Genomic DNA, 15,189 nt, shown 5'->3' on the forward strand with positions numbered 1-15,189 from the left:
CACAACAGCAGACCAGAACATACGACTCGACTATCTCAAAGACTGATACAGACTCTGGCGTGGCAGCACACTCAGCTCCAGCCCAGGACTCACAGGTACAATGGGGGTGTTGAGCTCAGATGTGCCGGGATGGTGCAGACGTGCTCTGTGTAAAGACCCACTCTAGACGACTCAGTACAAGATAATACCACTGGCCCATAACGACTACTCATATGTACAATCATCAAGAGCCACCAACGGCTCATGAAGAACATCATCTAAGTCTATCCCCACTGGGTGGCGGCGGTGACCTGGCCACGATGTCCACTAGACCACCCTGCCATGTGTCTCTGCCCAAGTGTGAACCAACCCGACCAAAGACCAACTGTAAACTACTGTTCTGTGAAAGTGAAAGTGACACTTGTAGCAGGCTACAGACTCTTAGGCTGAGAAAGCGACTTTGAAAAATGAAGGTCACAGAGATCGTACTTGATGAAATTCAGCTTGTTTCCTCGATTTTCTGGAGAGAACTGAATGATGATGGAAGGTTGAATATGTTTTGACATAGAAAAAGAACGCCAAGATTTTCTCCACACTCATGCCGATTGCTTTTCTGAGGGCCTGCCAGGCGAGTTACCACCAGCTCGTCTTGAGGATCATACCATTGATCTGATACCTGGAAGCACACCACTGAACCGGCCACCTTACCGTGTGAGTCGAGCCCAGAATGAAGAAATTATGAAGCAAGTGAAAGACCTCTTGGAAAAGGGTCTTGTCAAGCCTAGTACTTCAACGTATTGCTCTCCAGTGTTGTTGGTTTTGAAGAAAGACGGATCTTGAAGAATGTGCATCGATTATAGAGCTCTCAACAAAATCACCATCAAGAACAGATTTTCGATTCCTAGGATCGATGATATTCTTGACCGACTACAGGGATCCTCGTGTTTTAGCAGGATTGATTTGAAGATTGGATGTCATCGGATCCAAATCCCGCTGGGAGATGTTTACAAGACAATTTTTCGGACGACTTTTGGGTTATTTGAGTTTTTGGTGATGCCTTTTGGCCTAACCAATGCTCCAGCGACATTTAACCGGATAATGGACAGGATTTTTCGAGAGTACAGAATATTTGTTGGCACTTTCTTTGACGATATCATTGTTTTCTCCAAGGATGAGGCAGAACATAGAGAACATTTGCTACAGGTCTTTCAGGCATTACGAGATCACAAGTTGGTGATTAATGCGAAGAAAAGTGAATTTTTCCTACTCGAGATATACTTTTTGGGACATAGTCTCAGCAGAAGGAGTGCAGATGGACCCGGCCAAGATAAAGACTATCCGTGATTGATTTGAAGAATGTCCATGAAGTTAGATGCTTTTTAGGTTTGTGTTCGTACTACAGGTGGTTCATTAGAAAGTTTGTAGAGGTTGCTTCCCCTTTGCATATCTTGACACAGAAATGAGTCCCTTTCTCGTGGGGACCCACAGAGGTGATTGCCTTTCAGACATTGAAAGAGAAATTGACTACAGGACCAGTTTTGACTTTGCCAGATTTGCAGAAGTCATTCGAAGTATATTGTGATGCTTGCGGTCGTAGTCTGGGTGCGGTCTTAATGCAAGAAGGCCATGTCATTGCCTACGAAAGCCGCTTGTTCTCAAGGCCGGAATTGACAACACATATTTATGAGAGAGCTTTTGGCGGTTATCCATGCTCTTACTCAGTGGCGACATTACCTACTCGGAGCAGATTTTACTGTTTTCACAGACCATCAGAGTTTACGCTACTTGTCACAGAAGCAGATATCGGAAAAGCAGATGCGGTGGGCGAACATCTTGTCACAGTTTCACTTCCAGGTTGTCCATGTGCACGAACATAAGAATTTGTTGGCAAATGCTTTGTCCTGGAAGCTGTTGGTTCTGGCTATTTCCGCGATACATCATAGGAGCTTCGAGGATATGGTCGATCAGTATGCCACAGATACAGATTTTGCAGATATTTTCACTCGGATACTTGTTCCAGAACAGATATTGGCACAGAAAAACAAAAGGTAAAGCGATAAGACGGTTCTTGGTTAAATTCAAGACCTGCTCCGCATTGGATGCGAAGTGAATGGAGGAGGAGGACCTAGCAGATACTCCTCAGATTGTGAATTTTTACCTTGAAGCATTTGGATTAGCATAGTCTATTCTAAATGGAACCCTGAACTCAGCTTGGGCGGAATCTAGTGCAGAGGGTATGCACAGGAGGGGAGTCGCTCCGCTCCTTTGTCAACAGATTGCCTCGATTTTTGATACTAAAGTCACTGATGTCTCTTTTGAGTTTCAGGGATGCTGTGAGTTGACAATATTTTGCTGTATGACTTTATGAACTGGAATTCATGAACATGATACTGACTTGTTCTTGACTTGTTTATAAAGAGGAACTGATAGACGAAATGACTGCAGCATTTCGGTCTTAACGATCTCAATAGACATGGTTGCAATAAGGATTAGTCAATCGGGCATCTCTGAGCTCCCGAGTGGATCTAGATGCGATTGCTAAATACGTTGCCGATTAATCATGGTCTGAGATCCGAATGAATGTTGAATGTGATTTGTCATGTGATGTCCTGTGATGTCGTGTGATGTGTGTCGATTGGTACATGTGCTAGATGTGTTCCTAGTGCGTTGGTACTAACAGTCAGTGATGGCTAAGATAGTTTATGATTTCTGTCTGTTTTGCAGGCATAATCGAGGGTGATTACAATGCTTTCAAGAGGGGGGTATGCCATAAACTGGTGACGTGTCATGGCCCTTGAGAACTATGGGCAGCAGATACACACACCACAGGCTGGTCGGCTACTGAATTCCAAAAATCCCGCCGACATGCTGACATGGGAGTGTATGGCAGATTTCGGAAATTGCGGCGTGTTTTACGCTGGGCTGTTGACGTGGCACTGCGTATGGAAAAAAAGCTGGCTGAATGTGCGTGGGAAAAAGCAGGCAAATCTTATGCTATTGCTTGGAGAAGCTTTTGGAAAAAAGTTGCTTTATTTTCAAGTTGAAGCTTTTGGAGCTTTGCTTTTAGCATCCCTTGTAACGTTTATAAAGAACCCAAGGGGGCTCCCTTTGCAGAGCATCTGGACGCAGAGTCTGAGAGAGAGCACCCGCGGGAGTTGTACTTTGCTCGAAGATTAATATAAAAAGAAATACCAAAAGGGGCACCGGTCTTTGGGGCCAATACCTCTTGGCACGGAACTCTGCCGGGCCGAGTCGAATCAATTGTGAACTGTTTTGAAGTGAATTTGTATTGTGTCGCAGTCGATTCTTGACTTGGAGTGCCCAAGTTTGTTACAATTGGCAACCTTCTCAGCTGTCTTTTCCGATCGGGGAAGTTTTCAGGAATATGGTGCAGCCATCTGACCCTGATCCAGTGCAACCGCCTTTGCCACTGCCATTGCCCCCACTTCCACCACCACCATTGCCACTAGGCTACAATGGTTGGAGCCCATATGGATACCCTTATTATCCATACCCGAGATATGCGCCTAACCAACCCAAAGATTTCAAAGATGGCGGCACGGCAGTCAAATTTTTCACTTTTTTCGGGGTGAAAGATTGCAAGAAAGCATTGCAGTTCCTACAGCAATTCGACAACATCTATGCTTTGGGGAACTATACGGAAGAATCCAAGATTTGTCGAGTAATGGGATTTCTTAAAGATAATGCTATGCAATGGTGGAGTTCAATCGCGACACAACCGCATGCTCCAAGGACCTCGCAAGCTTTCAAGACAGTTTTTGCACGTAGTTACATGACTTCTATGTTTGAAGTCCGGATTTTGGCAGAGTGAGGCAGCTTGAAAATGCTTGCCACCGAAACCATGGATGAATATAACCAAAGGTTTCTTGACGTGTACCTTCTGGTGTCCTTCTTTAGATCTGTTCCCTTGGAGGCCCAATGCGAGCGATACACCATCGGACTACCATCACCATTGCAGTAATATTGTCTATCCAAGCAAGTCTCCACCATGCAAGAACTTATGGATCAAGACACCTGTGGAAGATCAGTGCGGTCTGGGTGTGATGGCTAATTTTACTACGCCGGAATATCAAGAGTTCTGATCTGGACGAAAGGAGAAGCCAACTACTTGATCAAAAGAGCCGAAAGGAAAAGCCAACTCCTTGATCAAAAGAGCCGAAAGGAGAAGCTAACTCTTTAACAAAAAGAGCAAACTAATTGTCCCTCGGAATGACCCTCGGAATGACCCTCGAAAATTTTTGAGCTAACTTGAGTTGTTTTGCAGATATGCTCTAATCGTGGACGATTATTTTCTTTCAAGAAGGGGAGTTGTCACAAACTGTTGACGTGTCAAAGCCCTGAAGAATGGAGCCAACTTACAGATGCCGGCCGAGGGGCCTAAACCCTAAGAAGAAGAAGTCCTACCAACTTATGGGGGCCCCGTCCGATGGGGCCCCAAGTGACATAAAGGATTAAAATAAAGCAGGACCCACACACACACAAATCCGAAAATTGCGCTGACATGATGACGTGGCAGAACTGTACGGATTTCTACGTTTCACGCTGACAGTGCTGACGTGGCAGATTTTCGCAAAATGCGCTGACAGTGCTGATGTGGCAGTTGTACGGAATTTCGTGATTTACGCTCGCAGCTTTTTGGCATTGTTTTTGGACAAGAAGCTTTTGAGTTTGAAGGCTTTTCATGTAAACTGCTTTTCATTGGCCAAGGGCGTTTAAATATGTGCTATGGGCTCATTCTTTGGCATGCTTCTTGGAGAAGGTGCAGAGTCTGGAGTACCGACTTGTACTGTGTTGATGCAATATAAAGAAACACCGAAAGGGGCGCCAAGGTTTGGGGCCAATTCTCTCTGGGGTGGAATTTTGCCACTCCGTGTCGTGTGTCGTCTCTCTCTCTCTCTCTCTCTCTCTCTCTCTCTCTCTCTCTCTCTCTCAATTCAGTTGTTATTGAAGTGCTAAAAGTTTGTTCAGTCTGCTCTTTTCTATTGGCATGTGGTGCCCGTCTTGTTACAAACCAATTGAAACTAACTGCCTGTCTTGTGCGTGTGACATTGTAGCCTTGCTACAGGGTTTCTTTTAGTCAACTATTTGAATGCAAACTTCTATCACTTTGATATTGTCAACAGCTGAACAGCCTGCATGCTTTTCAGGAACTCATTGCTCTTAAAGCTGATCGAGATGAACTACTTCAGTTACATGAGAGTATGTACCGCCAGGTAGTTCTATGTGCATGTTTGTTGCAAACACTTGTTGATCAAAATTTGAGTTGCGTGCAAAAAAAAAAGGAAGCATTGTTACATTTATGACGAACCATAAGGGTATACATGCATTCGTCTAGAATGGATTAAACATACACTCATTTACATGCATGATGTTCTAGGCATATGTAATTTTCAAACACTTCAAAGTAGACTTACCAAGATAGATTTTGTTTCATTTCTGATGCCGTAGGCTACTGTGTGTGCACAGCAGAAGTCTGAGTGTCCCATTTCACAATTACCGTACCAGCTACCACCACCTCCATTATCTCAACCACCCTTGAATGGAGGCGGAAGTTTTGACAATGAGGTAAGATATTGAATTCAGAATGAATTGTATGACAATGTGAATGCTAAATCAAGCTTGACAATCAATGCAAACTGTGGTTCAATGATTCAAAGTGGATCCATAATGTAACTTGTGACTAGGCTGCCTCTTTGGAAGTGGTGCACCTTGTGGTTTCGAATACAAGAGATGTCTCTTCTGCTAAAGTGTATTCTTAGTAGCTTGGATGGAGTAGGATAAGTGACTCAAAAATTTGCCGCTAGAAGAGTGTGTAGGGTCGGGTAGGCAAGATAGTGTGTGTGTGTGTGTCCTTGTTTAAATATAAACTAAAATACCCACTACTGAAACTGTTACAAATGACACCAGAAAACAATAAAGTGGTTATTAAATTGTACTAAAAATCCAAATGGTTCTTTAGATTTAGTACAAGAGTAGATTCTCAAAACAAGTTGTTTATCTATGGTTGAAGGTTTCTTTTAAATTCCATTTGTATGCTTTACAAAGAAAAAACTTAATAGGGTTTCTTGCAGAAGAATTATGACCCATGCATACATAAACTTTTTGTTTGGGGTTGGTAATGTATAAAAGAATGTAACAAAGTGGATCAGTCATCTAAAGTAGCATATAAAGGTTAAAGTTCACCTTTCTCAATAACTGTGCATGGCTCAAATGAATGACCCGGAAAATATAGGTCCACAAGGGCTGAAGTTTGCCAATAAATCATGTAAGTTATGATCCATTTACATGGGACGTATATCTTCACCATAGGAAAAAAAAGGGCCGTGTTAGAAGATTTGAAAACAATCCAACTCCCCACCCTTTGTTGGCATAGTGCTTCTTCCTAAGCGCTTTCGCAGTAAGGAAGCGGACGGTCAACAGGAAACAGGTAAACAAAGTTTCCCTGTTTTCTAGCTTGAGGGGTGGCATTTCCTTTTAACACAACAGAGGTTTGTTACTTAGCTATTGTTCTTGCAATGAAACGGACTCCGTGTTTGATGGCAATTTTCTTCTGTTATGTGCGTGTAGTTTTATGTCGTTACAACATCTCATAGTAAATGTACTATCACCAGATGTACAAGACTTTGACGATTGAGCTGGATAACATGAACAACAAGATGAAGAAGCTGGTGAGTGTTGATGTTTTTATCTGTGATTTGGTTGATTTGTCGCTTTGGAGGTTCCCAGTTTCATCTTGTTTGTTGATACTTTTATGCAGGAAGAGAGGAGTGATTTAAATGTCCTAATCACTAAACGGTTGGAGAACTTTACCCAACCTGCGGCCACAGTAGCCGAATCATCCCAGGGTCTGAATGAGGTAAAAGCTGCTATTAACGAACATGCGGACCGAATGATGGAGTATGCTGATACACTTCTGCAAATGGAGGTGTATAATACTACCTCTTTTCTCCCAGAGAAAGGCAGAGAATATATGATAATGTTTTCTAGGTGGTGTTATTTCTAGGCTCTTTTGGCCAGCAAAGCTGATGCTTCTGGCTTGCAAGCTCTCAGGCAGTCCATTTTGGAGCTGAAAAAAAGGAGTAAGGAAAATACTCTAATGATACAACCACCTTCACTGGAGTCATGTCCACAATTTGTTCAGGTTTGATTGCTTTACTATGCTATTTGAGGCATCAAACCAAGAATCTTCCAGTGTGATGCATCACCCTAATAAGCTGTAAAATTCTTGATAGCAATTTGCATGCAGCATGGAGGGTCGGAAAAGCATAGAAATTGCGTCTGGCTTCGATTATAGGTGGTTGGCAAACCTTCTTTGATTAGCCATCCTGTCAGCCTCTGATTCCTTCTCATTTGTCTGGTGTGTTCTTGTTTTCTGTTTCTGGAAACGGAAATCATACCTCAAGAACGCACGTCTTGAGGCAAAAGAGTTTTCTTACAAAAAGTTTCCTCTGTTTTGTGTCTCCTAGCTTTTTGCGGTTGAAACTGGAATATAATTTCCTCCATTCAATCTCCATTTAATTTTGTTTGCTTTTAAACGTGAACCTGTTGTTCTTTTGCTTACTGCAAGCTGTTTAGGTGTAGATAGAAGCAGGCTACAAGCAATGGTTTTATTTGACATTTTCATTTCCAACACAGCATGCAGAAATGGATGTTGTGTGCTGAATTTTGTCTTTCACTTTTTCCGGGTAAACAGCCTTCACAATATATAACTGCAGCAGAAAAGGTTGAAAAGCATGAGATGATGTTGAGTAAGGTAAGGCATTCGTGTAGGATGCTTATAATGTTAGGCAAATCATATAATAACACCTAGATTGAAATTTTACCATCATTAGGTGTAGAAAAGATGTAGGTTCAGCTGCTAATGAGGTAATATGAAGCTTTGCAGCTTCTTAAAGATATGGAGCTACTTGGAACAGGCATCCTGACTTTATCAGGGCACAGTTATGGTGACTCTCAAGATAATCAAACGCCTCAAAAGAGCCATGGGGAAGAAGAAGTGAAAGATCCACATCTTGAAAGTTCTGCAATTGCTAGTCCCCTGACGGAGAAGCATGAAATTCATGCTCTGGTAGCTGGTGGAAGCACAGGAGATGCTTTGATTAATCCCCAAGCTCTAGCACAGGACAAGGAGCATGCTGATAAGCCAGTTGATAATGCTAGTAACCAAGCATTTACAAGACTGGACGCTAGGACTGAAGTTGCAAACAAGCATGATACAATCCTCGAGCTTGAGGTATGGTACCTAGACATGTAAATTCAGGCAGGAGTCAAAGGGCTGAATGGCATACCAACTGCTTCTTTGATTGAAGAGAGCCTCTAACTGGCATCGAGTAATCGGATCTTTTAGGAAGCTCTTCAAGAGAACTTGATCAAGCCCAAAGGAGATGCAGAAATTGTCAACAAGCTAGCAGAAGATTTCTTACCTCTCTCACTAAAACTGAAAGAACTCAATGACACACTTCGTGACCTGCAGGACAACACAGCAGAGAAAGACGACTTGCAAGTAAGATTGTTCATGTGATGGTTCCAAGTGGAGATCTGACATGCTGTTGCTTGTTAGTAAATTTAACATTGTTGGTTTTCCTTGAGCTTCTTGTAGAAAATGAAAACTTACTTAAAACAGCGGCTTGATCGGGCTGAAACTGCAATGTTCAGTGGCAAAGGTCTTCCAGGATTCAAGTGCATGTATGTGTTCAATCCTATGAAGCTTAGTGGTTCTCAAGCTAATTGCAGTGTCGGTATCCATCTTGCTTGTGTTTGCACGTAGGTCATGTGCTCATCGACTCGAAAAACTCAACCCAAATCGGGCGGATTTTGTACCAACCAATGCTATGCGTCGCCAAGTTCTTCCAATGCATACAGCAGAGCGATTATACCATGTGAGTACTCTTGCACATGAGATTAAGTATTAGAAGTTGCTGTCTCCACATCTTCAAAGTGCCCTATTTGTAGATTTTTTCAAAGAATTCTTCTTAGCATATGTCATTATATCATAAGTGCTCTGTTTACTTGCCCTGAATGTGGTTATTTCATGTCATATGGTGGGATCAGAAAGATGGAGAAGCAGATAGCCCCAGGGCTCAAGAAATGACAAGCCCGACGTGTGAAAATCAAAGCAAGTTTTTTCCTACCAATTCGAAGCAACTACTTTCACCTACCCCTCTTGAGCCACAAGGAGGCCAGTCTCCACCCAGGCCTAGACCAGCCAAAAAGAAATGAGATCCGATCATCCCATCCCTTTACTCACTCAAGTGGCACTCATGCTGCAGGGTAGTGTTGCTACGTTTTGCTTTGTTGTATCAATCTTCAGGCCTACAGATGAAGTGACGTATGGTTATACAGACACGTGCATGCATGTGCGGCATGCTCGCTTATGTGCATTATGTGTAGCCAAGAGTCCTCTTTAGCTGAAGAGAGTGTGCAAGGAGAACATGAAATTTCAATGTACTGTGAAGCCCAGTCAATCTGGACAAGTTTTTGCAGAGAAGAGCCTTTCAAGGCGACACGTACGTACTCTCATGTGGAAATAAAAAAGCTTACCACATGAATTACAAGAGAGGAATACTTCCTCTTGAGCTGCACCATATCACTCTGAATTAGTGTCTAAGTGACCACTTTTGCATATTACTTTAGGGTCTAGTATTTAATGCAACATGCAGGCTGTAAAGCATGATGGCAATGTGCTTGCGAGGGAATGTAACAATGATGGGTTTGTCAATTTATGTAATTATAATAATCCAAACTAAGCTCTTATCTACATTTTGTGTTTTTGCTACTCACACATTCTTTACTCCTTTATTAAATCTCTTTATGTAAGTAGTAAAAGTTCTGAAAAACAGAAGAATTATAATACTTCACAGTGCACCACACTCTCCACTTAATTTATTGCCGGTGGTTATTATCTTGCATTCTTCATGCTCTTGTCGAGGAATATGCATACAAGTTGCTGGCTCGTTTGATGATTTTAGATTGACAGTGTCAATTTGCCTCTAGCAGCTCTTAGACGTTCATGCATGACACGAGTTCTACATGCCCACAAAGAGGGCAAGAGAGCTATATACCGTGATTGTCGAGTCACCATTGATGGCAAGACCATCGAATAGGGGCCCATGGCCTATGAGACACCTCACAGAGACACATATAGCGGTATGGATGTAGCAGGCTACAGTGTCACAGTTAGTACAATTGGTCTGGTCTGGTTCACACTGGACGGACTCTCTGGGATGGGCAGCGACACGTGGCAGGGATACGGCGGTGGTTCTAGTGGACATCGTGGCCAGGTCACCACCACCACTCAGTCTGGAGATAGACTTAGATGGCTGACATTTATGAACCGTTGGTGGCTCTTTATGGTGGGACATGAGTAGTAGTTGTTGGGTCATAGAGATCATCTTTTTCATAAATGGTATAGTGTCGTCGTCTAGAGTAGGGAGTCTATACACACAGCACGTCTTCACCATCCCTGCACATCTGAGCCTCGACACCCCCATTGTACCTGTGAGTCCTGGGCTGGTGCTAAGTGTGCTGCCACGCCAGAGTCTGTATTGGTTCTTTGAGATAGTCGAGTCATATGAGTCATATGTTCTGGTCTGTTGTTGTGTCTCTGTGAGCTCAGTTGCTATCTATTTTCCTTTGTTTTCAGTCTGTTTCGAGTGAGATTGTCACGCACATTGCATTGAGGAGCACCCACTGGAGAGAGCACGACACACTCCGCGCTACAATGGAACTACAATGGATCCCTATGGACGCACCCATGGTGGCTTGAGAAGGTGATGGAGGGTAGAGATATCATACTTATCACTAAAAGACATGAGAGTTACAAAGACCTTGTCAAAGCTGCCAAGCAATGAACGACTAGGAACCATACATGGTTTTAACTTTAATCCTCATCAGCTCTACCCTTCTCAAGTTCTAGTCCGATTCACATAAAGCGGGCCTTTGTGTCCCGTGCCATGATCTGTATCCTCACCTATAGCTCTCGTGTGTACAAGACTGCCACCCCTCTTGATCCGCAGGAACTCTGCTGTTGCCTACAGTTCCATCATAGTGACTCCCATACCAACCCCAGCACTTTCGGTAGGCCCTGTTCATGGCTCTGGCTATACTTGGTTCATTGCTTAGCAGCCTTGACAAGTTGGAAGTTTAGGTTTTCTTGGACCTTCTTATATGGTTCTTTTCTATGAAGGGTATCAAAGATTAATAAAACATCATCCAAACTTGCTGTAGATTGGCATTGTTTCTACTGTAAGTTAAATTTTGATGGACAATAGGAAGGAATGGCTCATACAATTTTGATATTTGGTAACCTCGTGGAAGTATGCATCCGGTCGTCGATAATATCATGATAACTAATATATGTTATGCTCAAATAATCCCTCGTAAGTCCAAGAAAACCTCATATCTCTATTGCATTCCATGAACCATGGGAAGGCTTTGAAATTTACTTTGCATAGTGAGATAAAAATTCTCTTACTTGGACCAATCAAGAGAACCTAGATGCACTGGATAAAAATGTATGGAGGAGTATTAGGTTAGTCATAGTGATGAAGTTGATCTACTCTAGTAGGTGCGGTCTCGCATAAGTTGATCTACTCTGGTGGGTACCTCATCACAAATTACCTTGCAGGCATATATTGGCTTAAAAACATCTGTGTGAAAAAGAAAAAGAGGTGAGCATAAAGAATTTCTTTTTTAGTTTATAGTTTAAGAAACTTGCGTTGGTTAGAGGCAAATACAATTTCCTTGTCCACTTGGTTGAAGATGAAGGATTCACAACTCTTAGAGTCAAGAGAAGGAGAGGTGAATATTGAAGGGTTGTTGAGGAAAGGACCTTCTTAAGGCAAGAAATAAACATTATGGTGTCCATGAGTTAAGGTTTTCTAAGATTGGTTCATCTCCACCAAGAACATCACATTAGAGTGAAGAAGTTGCTTTGTGGTGAGTTAAGGGCGGTAACAAACCTTTATCCCCAATATCTTGGTAGTCATCTTAGGCTCTGCACATTTCTCATTTCCTACATTAGGAGACTACATCGCCAGTACATGACCCATGAGTTGCCTTCATGTATAATTACAGCAATGTAATGAAGAGATGCAATAGGTTGTATAGCCTTATCGACACCTAGTTTGATGTATTTGTTATCATTTAAAATATGGTTATTGTTAACACTTTTATCACAAGCCTTAATTATAATAGGAAACTCAAATAAAGTTCCAGCAAAACAAACAAAATATGATTAAATGACGTAAATAAATGTCCTAAACAAAAAGCTTGCCGGTAAAAGTATGGATGTTGGTTAAGAAAGGGGGGAAAGTCATAAAGCATTGAGACAGTGTGTTTGAAGGTGTATGACAATGCAAAGTTCAAGGCATGTGATGCGCCTCCACCTTCATCGTCAGAGTACCAGTAGCTCGCCGTCCATGGGTGCCTTCATCCTTTCCTGTGTACATACCATAGTAGAGTTTCTACAATACACCACTCTCCTAGACGGTGAGCGGTCTTGTGGCGGGCAACCTGCAGCTGAGCTACAATGTCACTGTGCACGGAAAGATAGTTACGGCTTGTGGTCATGGGTTCACACTTGGTGGTCTAGTGACACGGTGGCTAGTTCTGCTCCGCCACAGTTTAGAGATAGGCACATCTTGACTTCAGAATATTTGAGCATCTGTTGGTGGCTGCCCTTTTTGTATATATGCTCATATTTGCTTAGTCTTGGTACGCGGTTCTAGGTGGTTTTAAGAGTTCCTGTCTTGAGTCTAGTTTCATGTGTCTAGCACCATACATCTGCACTCTCCCTGCTGCACATTTGAGCCTCGAAACCCCCATTGTACCTATGAGTTTTGGGCTTGGCGTTGAGTGTGCTGCCAACCAAAGTCTGTGTTGGTTCAAATGAGTTAGTAGAGTCCATATGCTATTCAGAGTCTATTGTTGAGTTACTTGAGTTTGCTTTGTTGTTCATTGTTTACTGTGTTTTCATTCTGTTGGAGTGAAATTTTCACGCACATTGCAACGAGGAGCACCCATAGTATAGAGCACGACACAGTATTTTTGCTACAAATATAAATAAAGTAGATAAATAGATATTCTACGCCTCATACATTAACCATTGGAGAAAAAAGTGAGAGAGACGAATGGTATGCTCAATATAGAGTGGGTAGAATGGCGGGTACGGAGATGGAGGCCAGGCGTATGATGGAGAGTAGTGCCCATATCTTGGCGGAGGGTACACTAGATATGTCCCCATGAGCAGCAGACTGAGTAGTGTGAGAAAGTGGAGCAGGGAATGGCAGAAAAGCGGAAAAGCCATTGTAAAAGGAAGCATGATGTAACGAGGGTGGCAAGGAGAGCGAGGCCATCGATGGTCCTTCAAACTGTGATAAAGCTGGCCCCGGGTGTAGAGATTCCTTAGTCATCGCCTTCTCCGTGCCCTATGAACCGATTGAATTATCTATCAATGAATGCTCTTGGATTGCCATTGCAGCAACATTAGTAGGACTTGGAGCTGCAGTTGTCACGGATGGAGCTGGCTGCAAAACTGCCATGGAATGAGCTTGGGCGCAAGATGGACACACTTGACCGGCCACACAGGGAAGTTCCTGAACTACTGCCATATCATTTGCTTCTTTTAGTTGCATGTGTAAAGTTTGGACTATGTTTTTGAGATCCTGCACCTGTCTATTGAGAATTCTCACACGATCTTGAGTTTGTGCAATCGACACATCCTTGTTCATCGATCTCTGAAGGTGGCTTCAAACTTCCCTTTGCATATTGTCATAAACTGCTCGATGCCCGTGAGTATCTGCAAAGTGATCATTGTATCTATGACAATCTAAATTGCTTTTCTATCCACATCTAGATGTCTGTCGGCTTATGCAGAAAAGTTGACAAATGGGTCACCTTGCCCTAAGCCAGGTGTCCCTGCACTAGTAGGTGGCACTCCTACCGCAACTGGGGCGTCTGACTAGGCACTTGCAACACTGACAATGGGTGGAGTGAAGGTAGAGGTGGCAAGGGAAGTGGCTATTGTAACAATTTTTCGAGTGGCGGCCCGGACTTCAGAGGCTTTAACTTGAGACTGAGAAAGGTAAGTTTGCCAGTCCTTCGATTGAATATTTAAGTACCTTAGCCCTTTTGTGTGGATTGCCTTTCTTTTTGGTCTGCTTGGATGGACCTGACTGCTCAGTTTCATCATCTCGCTGAGTAGAAGTAGGAGTAGCATCTGTTTTCTTTTGCATATTTTGAACTACTCAATACATAACGGGGGGGCCGCATAACAATTAAACTTTTCTGCCTTTCCCTTTCTCTGTGTCCAAAATTGCTTTGCTCTGTCCTGCAGCACCTTAAAGAGAAGGTGGTGAAAAGGGTAGGGTAAATAGTGACAAAGACAAAAAAAGTGCATCATAAACTACTGTAGATGGTGGAACGACTGCTTTGTCTGGTGCGCACAGTAAAAAGTAATGTTGTAAGATGGAGTAGAGCTAGTGATTCCGGAGATACTCCGTATATGAGTGTGTCAACAACTCTTGGTAGGCACTAGCAGTGTCCTCAGGGGAGAGATTGGAGAACGTTCTGGTGGTAGACAAAGGTACAAGCACAATCATTATCGCGATAGCACGTCCGACATCCTCCACTGTAAGAGTCACCCCATTGAGCTTAGAAAAAGTGATTAACAAAGCACTCAATTCAGCATTGGAAACATAGCCAGAGAGGTCAATCTGTGCAAGATTGTGTAGACCAAGGTGTATCAATTGATGGTGGGAAAAAACATCCTTCAATAATGGGCTCGACACCTGTAAGTGGTAGACCATAAGCAATGGTGCCATAGAGAGGGAACCAGAAGGGCGAGGCATCTATAGAGTGGTTATCTTGCCTCGCGTAACCATTGTAGATTGGGGTGAATCTTCATCGGAGGAGTCTGCTGCGAACAATTCCTCTGAACTAGGTTCATAGTCGGACTTGCTTTCACTGCTGTCCCCGGAGGAGGCTAAGGACTCCTCTTCAGACTAGAGGTATTGTTCCTTATTTACCTCTAGCTCCTTATTTCGAGTGAGAACCATTTTCTAGATGATGACCACAATTGATAACTATATTCCACAAGTGAGTAGATGCCCCAAAATCATGCGCTGCACTAATCCACACCTAGATACATTGATGAATATACACCCAGCTACAATATTACCTATAGTATTA

General features: G+C 42.9%; 1 protein-coding gene across 5 annotated transcripts in view; it reads left to right on the forward strand.

The window, feature by feature from the left end:
- LOC147449805 (uncharacterized) overlaps positions 1-9,622 on the forward strand; it is an 88,321-nt gene extending 78,699 nt beyond the window's left edge. For 2 of the 5 annotated variants that reach the window (XM_086522169.1, XM_086522173.1), the window contains 11 exons: positions 5,148-5,213; positions 5,449-5,565; positions 6,612-6,668; positions 6,758-6,925; positions 7,004-7,141; positions 7,694-7,753; positions 7,886-8,233; positions 8,348-8,503; positions 8,600-8,685; positions 8,768-8,879; positions 9,052-9,622. In XM_086522169.1, coding sequence (XP_086378295.1) covers positions 5,148-5,213; positions 5,449-5,565; positions 6,612-6,668; positions 6,758-6,925; positions 7,004-7,141; positions 7,694-7,753; positions 7,886-8,233; positions 8,348-8,503; positions 8,600-8,685; positions 8,768-8,879; positions 9,052-9,219 — 1,476 coding nt within the window. In that variant the 3' untranslated portion in view covers positions 9,220-9,622. The remainder of the gene's footprint in view (positions 1-5,147; positions 5,214-5,448; positions 5,566-6,611; positions 6,669-6,757; positions 6,926-7,003; positions 7,142-7,693; positions 7,754-7,885; positions 8,234-8,347; positions 8,504-8,599; positions 8,686-8,767; positions 8,880-9,051) is intronic. The other 3 variants (XM_086522170.1, XM_086522171.1, XM_086522172.1) reach the window with 3 other exon arrangements.
- Positions 9,623-15,189: the final 5,567 nt, after the last annotated feature.

This window comes from Adiantum capillus-veneris, chromosome 10, assembly GCF_014529385.1.
Source record: "Adiantum capillus-veneris isolate H3 chromosome 10, ASM1452938v2, whole genome shotgun sequence".
NCBI lineage: Eukaryota > Viridiplantae > Streptophyta > Polypodiopsida > Polypodiales > Pteridaceae > Adiantum > Adiantum capillus-veneris.